Source organism: Dermacentor silvarum, chromosome 5, assembly GCF_013339745.2.
Source record: "Dermacentor silvarum isolate Dsil-2018 chromosome 5, BIME_Dsil_1.4, whole genome shotgun sequence".
NCBI classification, from domain to species: domain Eukaryota; kingdom Metazoa; phylum Arthropoda; class Arachnida; order Ixodida; family Ixodidae; genus Dermacentor; species Dermacentor silvarum.
Window position 1 is genome coordinate 26,982,947 of NC_051158.1, and position 10,111 is coordinate 26,993,057.

The 10,111-nt window shown below is 47.6% G+C and overlaps 1 protein-coding gene across 1 annotated transcript in view; it reads left to right on the top strand.

The window, feature by feature from the left end:
* The first annotated feature begins 5,344 nt into the window (after positions 1-5,344).
* The window catches only part of LOC125945662 (uncharacterized), a 16,221-nt gene continuing 11,454 nt past the window's right edge, over positions 5,345-10,111 (top strand). Inside the window, exon 1 of the mRNA XM_049667873.1 lies at positions 5,345-5,533. Coding sequence (XP_049523830.1) covers positions 5,364-5,533 — 170 coding nt within the window. The 5' untranslated portion in view covers positions 5,345-5,363. The remainder of the gene's footprint in view (positions 5,534-10,111) is intronic.

The following is a 10,111-nucleotide window of genomic DNA, read 5'->3' on the forward strand; positions in this document are numbered from 1 at the left end:
CGACAAAATGACAGGAACTAAAGCGAAGTATGCATGCATGCTTGTCGAGATTATTTTACAGCAGTCGGGCAGCCACGCCGAACCCGGGAAAGTAGGCCAAGAAATCTCCGCTTTAACCTTCGTCTACGAGGAAGCAAACTGCGCAGCCAAGGCAGCACTAGCATTAACTTGTGTCGCAGCCTGTTTGCAGCTGCGAAATGCAGCCGTTCCGGGAGGGCTGCCGCCATACAATGCCTGCTCCTCTTGAACGTTCTGTAGGAAACTCTACGCGCACAGTCAGCACGCGGCAACCCTCCCGGAACGACTGCTTTCCGTAGCTTCCGACTGGCTGCGACACAAGTTTATGCTAAGCGCTGCCTTGACCGTAGTTTTGAAGGTTACTTCACATTTTATTGCGATAGCAATTATATGGACACTCAAAAGCAGATTTCTGCCGTCGGCGTCGCCGTCGCTGTCGCCGTCGCCGTCGCCGTCGCCGTGAGGTTCCGTATGACGTCATTTGGAGAAGAAATCGTCGCCGCGCGCCGAACGCTGTATGTGCGAGTGAAAGGGCGCGAGGGGCGCGTCTTTCACGGGGAGTGAACGCACGGCGGAGAACAAACGCGCGTTCTGCGCCGTGCTCGCTTAAGGGCTGCAGAAGTAGGCGTCTCTGTTCTCCTTCACAATCACCATGTATGTAGAGCAAACGCGCCTTCTTCCAACGAGCGAGAGGCCGTGGGGGAGGGGGAGGGAAGGGAGGCGACGTTTAGCTGCGGCACGCAGTGCCTATTTATATCAGAGGCTCCGGCAACAGTCACCAACGCCGCACGCATTTTGAGCGAACGCGGGCAAAACGCCGATGGCGTCGACAACAGTTCTGCGTGTTGTTGCTACCAAAGCCGCTCACCTTACTTCGTATGACATTGCTGTGTTGCTATCGCATTCATTGCTTCGCCCTTAGGGCGAAACTGTGACATTTTTTTTTTATACGATAGCAATTATGCGGACACTACAGGCTAATGTTCGACGTCGCCGTGAGGTTCCGTATAGAGTCCGAGAGCGACAAGATCCTATATCGCGCGCCGTATGCTGTGGGGGCGAGGGAAAGCTGCCTGGGTGAGCCGTGGCTTGATGCGCGCCCAATGTTGGACGTCACGTGATAAAGCGCGTACAAGTGGGGAGGGAGGCAGGTACCGCCAGCGTGACGGTGGCTGCGCATGACTGTCCGCGTGGCTGAGCGCGTACAGCCGCGCCCCCTTATCTTGGAGCATGACCTTGGAGCTCCGCGCACCGCCCGATATCGGAGGCCGTGCTTGTAGATAATCTCTGGCGGGTGCAAAGTTTCAGAGATGACTGGTGGCTACGTATTCACAGTCTTGAACCGCGTGCACTGTTGCTGGAGGTTGCGAATTCTCATGTTTCGGAGACTCATTGAAGAGAGATAACAGAAGCGTTCGCTCTGCTCTGTTTGCATTTCCCCCTGTTGGAGCGTTATGAGAGCGAGTGTTCTCGGTCACTGAGTGAGATCTGTGTTTATGCTTGTTAATTTTATTAGTAAGCGAATGTTTACTGCGATCTATATTGCCGATAAAACTAGGGATCTTACTTCATGTAGTTCTCTAATACTTTGCTATAGCTATCCATCTTTCGGGCGCCAATGCAACATTTTCTTTAAAAAAAATACAGACAAGTAGCTGTGCCAATTCTCATACTAAACAATACGAATCATAAAATGTGGTCTTTCTGCAAAATTCCAAAAATAACAGAGCAGCGCTAAGCGCAAGATCATTCTTCCACATTAAAAGGAAAATGCACGTCTTTGTATTGTTAAAGAAGTACTATATAATCTAAGTTATACAGACTCAAGTCGTTTTAATAATTATCATTTGATATATCTTATATGTTAACATCATAAATAAAGCCGCAGAATATATGTAGCGGTGGTTGATGCAAGAAAGGCTGTGCGGTGACAACCGTGGAGCACATGTCTCGGTTAGCAGCGATGCGAACCCTATAGGGATTTATCTCTAGATCTAGGTTTTGGGTTTAGTTTCTTTGTGGCCATATCTAGGGAATCCTAGAAGATGCTGATAGCTTTTGACCTGTTTCCCGATGACGGATTCATACAACCGGGACTGTATTTCGTGATAATTAATTTAAATTCGTACTATTTTTGCCCATTGTCGTTGGCTGGGACGCCGTCGTTATGACAGGGATCTTTATCTCCTTCCTTCACGCTGTATTGAGACTGACCACTTGGCTCGACGATATCAAAGACACGAAGAATGGAACGTCACAAAATGTATGCAGCTTCTGCGTACAACTGGGTCGATGTTAATACCGGCTACATAAGGAAGCAAGAACATTTAGTGACTGGTTCAAATTTTGCTTTGGATCTTGTCGAACACATTCCGTTCATTACATATGTATATATTGATGTCTTTCCAGAAGCTCGGCACCATTTCAAGCGAACGACGATGTTTGAGAACTGAAATACGCGTCGTAGACGTTCATAAATGGTCAGGAGCTATATCGTGTTGAATACTGCCATGAAAACTGTTTTGTCGAGCAGAAAACAATGCAAAAATGTGTACACTTGAGAGACTCCGACGCAGTTGTCGAGGTACCTGGAGTGGCTTGCATGAACATTTAATAGCGAAAATAATAACGAATTTAAGAACGCGATTTAGCGCGGACCGTGGCCTAGGAGTTGTCTAGGGGAACATTAAGGCACGCGTTCTTAAATTCGTTATTATTTTCGTTAGTAAACGTTCGTGCAAGCCACCCCTGGCTAGGGAATAGAATCAATAAAAAATCTGGTGCATGAATTTTATAACTGGGGATGCTGCATCGGAACATGAAGGAAAAGCTGCATTTATTGCGGTCATTTACACTTCACTTCATATGAAATGTGAGTTAGAAAATAACACGTGGCCTCTGAAAAATTCAAGGTAACAACTGGCGGCCGCCATTAAAACCACGTATAAGCAATGAAGCGTGAATGGAAAGCTTGACAAACTGACGCTGATTCGTAATGTCTTTTGCAGCATGGGAAGGATTGAGACATAAGGATAAATGCCTGCCGCTAGTTATCAAGCTCTTTTGCTAGTTTTCCACGGTATTACATGAAGTGCGATACGGGGGGCCATATGGTTTCATGAAAAATAACCATAACTATATAAAGATAGATATTTGTTTCTGGCAACTTAGAAATTTCAGGGGATTTTTTAGGGGTTATGCAGTCACAGGATGCAAGAAAATCCCGGCGCCCATGCCCAATGACCGCTTCCTAAAGTAACACAAACGGACATCGAAGATCACGTGATGCCTTCGTGGGCTATGCATGCGCCGAATGCAGTTGGAAGAGCCGCAAAAGCGTCATACCCGCCATATTTTGACTGCGAAGCTGTTTAAGGCTAAGATCCCGGGATGTTTTTCGCGTCCGTCGACAGAAAACTATCATCCTCAATGGCTTATAGCCCCGTAAGCACTCTTATATACCTGTAAGCAAGCAAAAGCAAAAAAAAAAAAAAAAAAGGCTCATAACCCCGTAAGGCAGAGGCTACAATCACTCAGCAAAGTGAAACGAACAGTGCATACATTCTTTGGAATCACGCATACAACATACAGAACAGCATGTCAAAAACTATCATCATCAATGGCTCACACCCCCGTAAACGAGCGAAAAATGCTATGGCTCGTACCCCCGTAAGGCAGAGGTTGTGTAGCGACTATGTGCATACATATATTTTTTTTTTTTTGAATCACGCATACAACATACGGAACAGCATACGTTTAAATAAAGGACAAGTTCAAAACAAGCATCCGACCCACATAATTGATGATAAGGCTCTCGTGACAAGCAGCGCTCCCCGCATAAATTTCCCGGTAAGGATTACTGTCGCGCAAGCTGCCGCAGCGACGCCAGCTTTTGACGTGGGGTGTGACGTCACTAGCCTTTCGTATTTAAAATAACCAGCCGTAGGTTAGGCGCTGGCTGGCACGGCTTTGCGTGTGTGTGTGTCATTGGCACAGCCATGAACGCAAAGTAAACCGCCTGCGCTTAAACATTGAAATCAAACTGATTTAAATGTTGTTGCAGCTCCGCTATGGCCGGCGGCGTGCTGTCAATAATTCCATTGCTCCTATTCCTACCATTACTATAAAGCCATAAAGCATTGCATACCCCCCTTAGCAGTTGCAGGTCGTGATTTTCAACAGCTTCGCTGGACTTCCACATTTGCAAGGCCGGGATATAGAGATTGTTTATCTGCATGGTCTGGTGCCGTCCGCCTTGTGCTCATATGAGTTGTATTGATGATGAGACGATAGACCACTTCTGATCATGCCACCGTATCTCCCCATTATGAGAAAAAAAATTTATCCGGAGTATTTCATTATGTTGGATTGAATCTTGCCATTCGCGATATTCTGTCTGCCTTTGGGTGTTAATAATTTTGCAGCGTAGGAGAGAAAAGTCGAAATCTGCGACAGCCTGGAGCCTTACAGCCGGGCTACCAGTCAGCGCAAATGCCATTTGCGAATGCGGAGTTGCGGCGCCAGCCACAACGCGAGTGGATGTAATTAATTATCCGGTCTTGCCAAGGAGTTACGTAACCCTGAAGCAAATGAAGGCCTGTAATCACTGTATGCTCACAACTATACTTCAAGTGGTTGGGCGAACAATATTGTAGCAATTCGCCTACAAGTCGGAGCGTGTCATCGAATACTCGGCGAGGTGGGTCAACGAGCAATGAATTCTTGCACACCAGGAAATGAAAATGACAGCTAGATTATTACCTCGTTTTTATTCTACATTTGTCTTAGGGATGTCGGTGCAGCCTTTGTGAAGTTTATAACTGAACGAAGACGATTTCCTTGCCAAATTTTCAAATCTTCATCTTATTTTACTTTTCCTTTGAATCTATTCAAAATTTCTCATTAGTATTCTCAGATTCTACTAATTATTTTCCTAACACCTGATTCTTGTCCAATCCACCATAATGGATATGAGGAAATCAACCAAGCAACCCACCTTATACCCTGCCTTTACATTCTCTGTTAAAGTTTTCACCCCACCATGGGCCGTCCAGCAGGCCCGCGAAGCGGCGGTATAGACAAGTCCTGGACGTCCCGACGTGGGAGACCTGAGTGCGGGTCAGCAATCTGCAGGACACTCAATAAAAAATTTTACGACCCTGTCCTCATCTCCCAATTTCCCAACTCCATTACCCTTAATAGGCCGATGAGCCATCCCTCTCTCAATAAAGCTTTACCACAACATAGCAACCCACCAGCCTATATAACCGCCGACTTCTTGGCCAATCGCCCGTAGTGGGTAAGCACCATAAAAATGAGAAGCAAGCAAGCCAGCAACCAGTCCCATGGAACCGAACCTTAGCTTCATGGACGAGGGCTACCACCTCATCTGCGTGGTGGCGGCCCTCGGCGTCATCGCGCACACCGTCCTCGACCTGGGCCTGTACAGCACCGACGTGGTGACCAACCTCTTCCAGGAGATTCTCCTGCTCAGCTTCCACCTGGTACGGGTCAGGTGAGCCTGCCCCTTCACATGTACTATAGCGGTTTCGCACTATCACTCGCGAAAGCGACAGAGAACGCTGAAACAGACGCGGATTCAGCGCAGGTGGTTTTCTTTGCGTTCATGTCTGTGGCCTGTACTGACAGACGCGTGGAACCACGCTGCTACACTATATTTGGGACGTCGTCAGATCGCTGACAAAAGATTTGGCCTGAGCAAAGGTCTGATTTTTCGTCAAATTTTAGATGCGTCACCTTGAGCGTCTTGGCCGCGGACTAAATGAGGTCCAAAACAAGGGAGACGACCCCACCGCACCCATTATACTCGCTAACATGCGTGTATACCAGGCATGCCTCTGTTCTTCCTATATACACAGCTTGTACGCCTCGTCACGTCTTCGCGGGTGTTACAAAGAGCAAACCTGGTATACCGGAGAGAGAAATAGAAGTCATATAGCTGTCTGAAAGGCGTGCGCTTGTAAAACCTGCGAATATGAACCAACTGAGCCCAGCAGCACGGTCTATACTAATGAGGTCACTTCTGCCGTTCCGCCCTGTCGGCCGCCATTACGGGGTACCATGTGCTTGTATCGCTCGTTCGTCCTCTGTGGATCACAACGCGTCCGTGACTGTCACGTATACGACAGTTTATAGACGCGGTGATTCCGAAAGGCAAGTGTCCCGACTTTATGCCTTTCGTATTTAGATGAATTTGTGGTTCCCACGCGGGCCAGGGGCACTGTCAAATAAATTACACCATTAAAAGTGGATAAGGGTGTAAATCGATGTTTAACCCGCACCCTTATACCTAAATATGGTGCAAAGATGTGCGTTAAATACCTATGTACATTTTATTCATCTTTAAGGGTGTAAATAATTTTACAGTGTACGAGAGAAAAGTCGAAATCTACGACGGCCTGGTCCCTTACAGCCGGGCTACGAGTCAGCGCGGGTGCCATTTGCAAATGTGGAGTTGCTGCGCCAGCAACAACGCAATTGGATGTAATTAATTATCTGGTCTTGCCAAGGAGTTACGTAACCCTGCAGCTAATGAGGGCCTGTAATCACTGCATTCTCAGAACTTCAAGCGGCTGGGTGAACAACATTGTAGCAATTCGCCTACAAGTCGGAGCGTGTCATCGAATACTCGGCGAGGTGGGTCAACGAGCAAGGAATTCTTGCACACCAGGAAGTGAAAATGACAGCTAGAAAATTACTTCGTTTTTATTCTGCAGATACGTTCAGGCACAGCCGATTTTCCACGCGAGCGGGAGTACATGGGCTCAGTCGAGTCCTATATACTGAGCTCGTGAACGAGCAATAAATCTATATACGGGAAACAACCTTTCTCATCTACCCTAATTTTGGAACTCGACTGATACAGCTGTCTGTCCACCAGCAAACCTAAATCTCAGCCATGCAATAGACATTAAGGTTAGGTAGCACGTTCGTGCGAATAATAGCACCTTTAGGTGTCACAGTCGTTGTACACGCCAACGCTAAACTTCGCAATGCAGTCATCAAACCAACGTAACTGTGGAATACGTGATTCCAAGCAACATTTCATTTTCCTTTTCGGGCTACGCGGTTATAGGCTACACAGGCAGCAGAGTTACAAAAAAAAAGGCAGTAAGAGAAGCGGACAGAGCTAGCAGAGTGCTCAAACGGTATCGAGAACTGCGCAGCCGTACTGATTAAATGACGGCGCGGCTTTGCCCATATCGGCCACGTATATAATAATGCGGTGAAGTGCTTTCTCCTTGCCTTTGACCTAGTGGCGGCCACACACACATCCATTATCAAGTTTCTTCAAGTCTTTTCTATTGACACGGGCAAGCCAGAGGCTCCGGCTCTTTTCGAAGAGAATCCTCGTCCTTTGGCACTGTCGAGTTATATACTTTAGGTAAAGCGTGCATACCTATACGTCCGGTCCTTTGCAGCTGGGACTCTTAACAGCGTTGCTTCTTACTCCGCAACCAAACACATTGCGCATATATTCATTATCGCGCGCGAACAAGGAATACGGAGTGACGCGCACACAGCAACATGCAGTGGAATCTCGCTAATACGATCTTCACGAGAACCGGAAAATAAAACGTATCATCCGAAATTCGTAGTATCCGACTATAATCGTATACGACGAAAAACTTGTATATAATAAAAAACGTATTATCCCGAAAAACGTATTATGCAGTATCGTATCAATGATATTCCACTGTAATCCGCATATGGCTTCGCATCAATGCCGGATCAGATGGCGGAACGCCGTCACGGACGCCGCCGAAAGGGACGCGTGTGCAAACTATGTATATTCATTCATTGTTATTGTGCTGTGTGCAGCCACACACTAACTGGGACAAGGTGGACACTGACTCAGGCGCGGATCCAGGGGGGATGTCCGGATGTCCTGACCCCCCCCCCCTCAGATTTCTGCATCGCCCCCTCGCTGACAGGGGGATGGCCCTGTCGCAAAAAATATGGCCACCAGCATTTTTCAAAAGTATTTTTCGCGAGTACCAGTGATATCAGCCACGTAGAAGTAAAGCTAGCTCGCTCACAAAAACTTAGTTGTATTCCGTCGGGGTGTGGTGTCGCGAAGTTGCCCTAGTTATTTTTTCTCACGAACACCTTGGACCTCCTGGCGCCGGCGGTGCCTTACTCGTCCCGTCGGTGGCGTCGAATGAACGAGGGGACGTCCCTTTTGCCAAGCACACCGATGTCCGCGCGAGCGCCTTCGTGCCTGATCAACTTAGTTGCCCTTTGGGGTGTGATCGGTTATTTTTTTTTTTTTTGCCTCATTGGCTGTCATCGCTTTCGCGACCAACCTGCTTAATGAAAAAGATCATTTGCTGAAGTGTTCATATACAGGGTTTGTCCGGAAAGCAATGTCAGTGATTATATTGTGAAGCGATTATACGTCGCAGTGCGCCAAGACCAGTTTGGATTCGTGGAGGGGGAAGTTAGCTTACGCACGCGCGGTCGCTCAGTCGTCTGCGACCATCTGGAGAGTAAGGACAAGGTTTTTAGTCAACTCATTTTCATTTACGGTGCAAGTCGTAATGCAGTGCTCTTTGGAACAAAGGATTGCCATCGAGTTTTGTGTGAAACTCGGCAAGTCTGCAGTGGAAACTTTTCCTATGATAAAAACAGCTTTTGGTGATAATTGTTTGTTGGAACATCAGGTTTACCGGGGGCACAAGGTATTTTTAGAAGGTTGTGAAGAGGTCAGCGATGAAGCCCGCGCTGTACTGCCGTCAACGACCATCACCGACGAAAATGTGACGCGCGCGAGAAATCTTTTGTACTCAGACCCTCGTTTGAGTGTCCGTTTAGTGGCACAGAGAGTAAACACTGCAAAAAGTACCGTTCACGAGATTTTGACGAATAATTTTCAGATGCGAAAAGTGTGCGCGAAGATCTTGCGCAAAATGTTAATGGACGACCTACAATCGAGCCGAGTTGAAACGTGCCAGGAGGTTTGGGACTTGTGCGAAACTGACCCCCACGTTTTGGACAATGTCATCACAGGTGACAAGACTTGGGTGTTTGAATACGACCCCGAAACAAAAAGGCACAGTGCCAAGTGGCACAGCTCGGCGTCCCCTCGCCCCAAGAAGGCCAGAATTAGCAAGTCAAAGGTCAAGACCATGCTGATTGTGTTCTTTGACATCAGTAGCCTTGTCCACCATGAGTTTGTACCCCATGGCAACGCCAAATTCTACGTGAAAGTGCTCAAGTGAATCAAACGAAGGATTCCTCGCACCCGGCCTGATATCGGGGGCGATTTGAAACTTCACCATGACAACGCACCATGCAGCCTACACCGCCTTCCTCGTGACCCACTTCCTGGCCGATTGAAAGATGCCTACGGTTCCCCAGCCGCCCTACAGTCCTGAGGTGACTCTCTCAAGCTTCTTCTTTTTTCTGCACTTGAAAATTGCCATGAAAGGACATCATTTCGCGACAGTTGGCAAAGTCGAAGAGGATTGCACCAAGGCTCTAAAGGACATTCCTAAGGAGGCCACTGTGACGCCTTCGATGGTTGGAAATCTTGCTAGAAACAATGTAACGACGCAGGAGGAGCCTATTTTGAAACATTTTATTGTGTTGTACCGATCTCATCAATAATTTCTTTTTGATCAACTCACTGACATTACTTTTCGGACAAACCCTGTATAAATAATAACAACTAACAGCTAAACTAAGAGCTACGCATGAGCAACTTTTTTTAACTGTAGCACTCATTGTGATCACAGTTACACGTTGACAATATCCAGTACGAGCACAGTACCGTTCGTACGCTGCAAGTTTTTCATTGTAACTTCGCAGTTTTGTTGCCGTACATTAAGTATAGTAGGGTCAAAGCCGCTGGATCCGTTTATCTGAGTGGGCGTTCTCGCGGAGCGGGGCGAAGTCTCGAGCAGCGGCTGCGAAGTGGGGGAGCGTGACGTCAGCGGCCAACGCCAGCGCGCGGGCCAAGGATGGCGTCGCGTGGTTAGAGAAACGGGAGCAGATGCGCGCATTGTGTAAAAGGATGGCGTCGCGTGGGAAACAAAACATGAAGACGCTGGCTCGCGCTCTCGGCTACTAC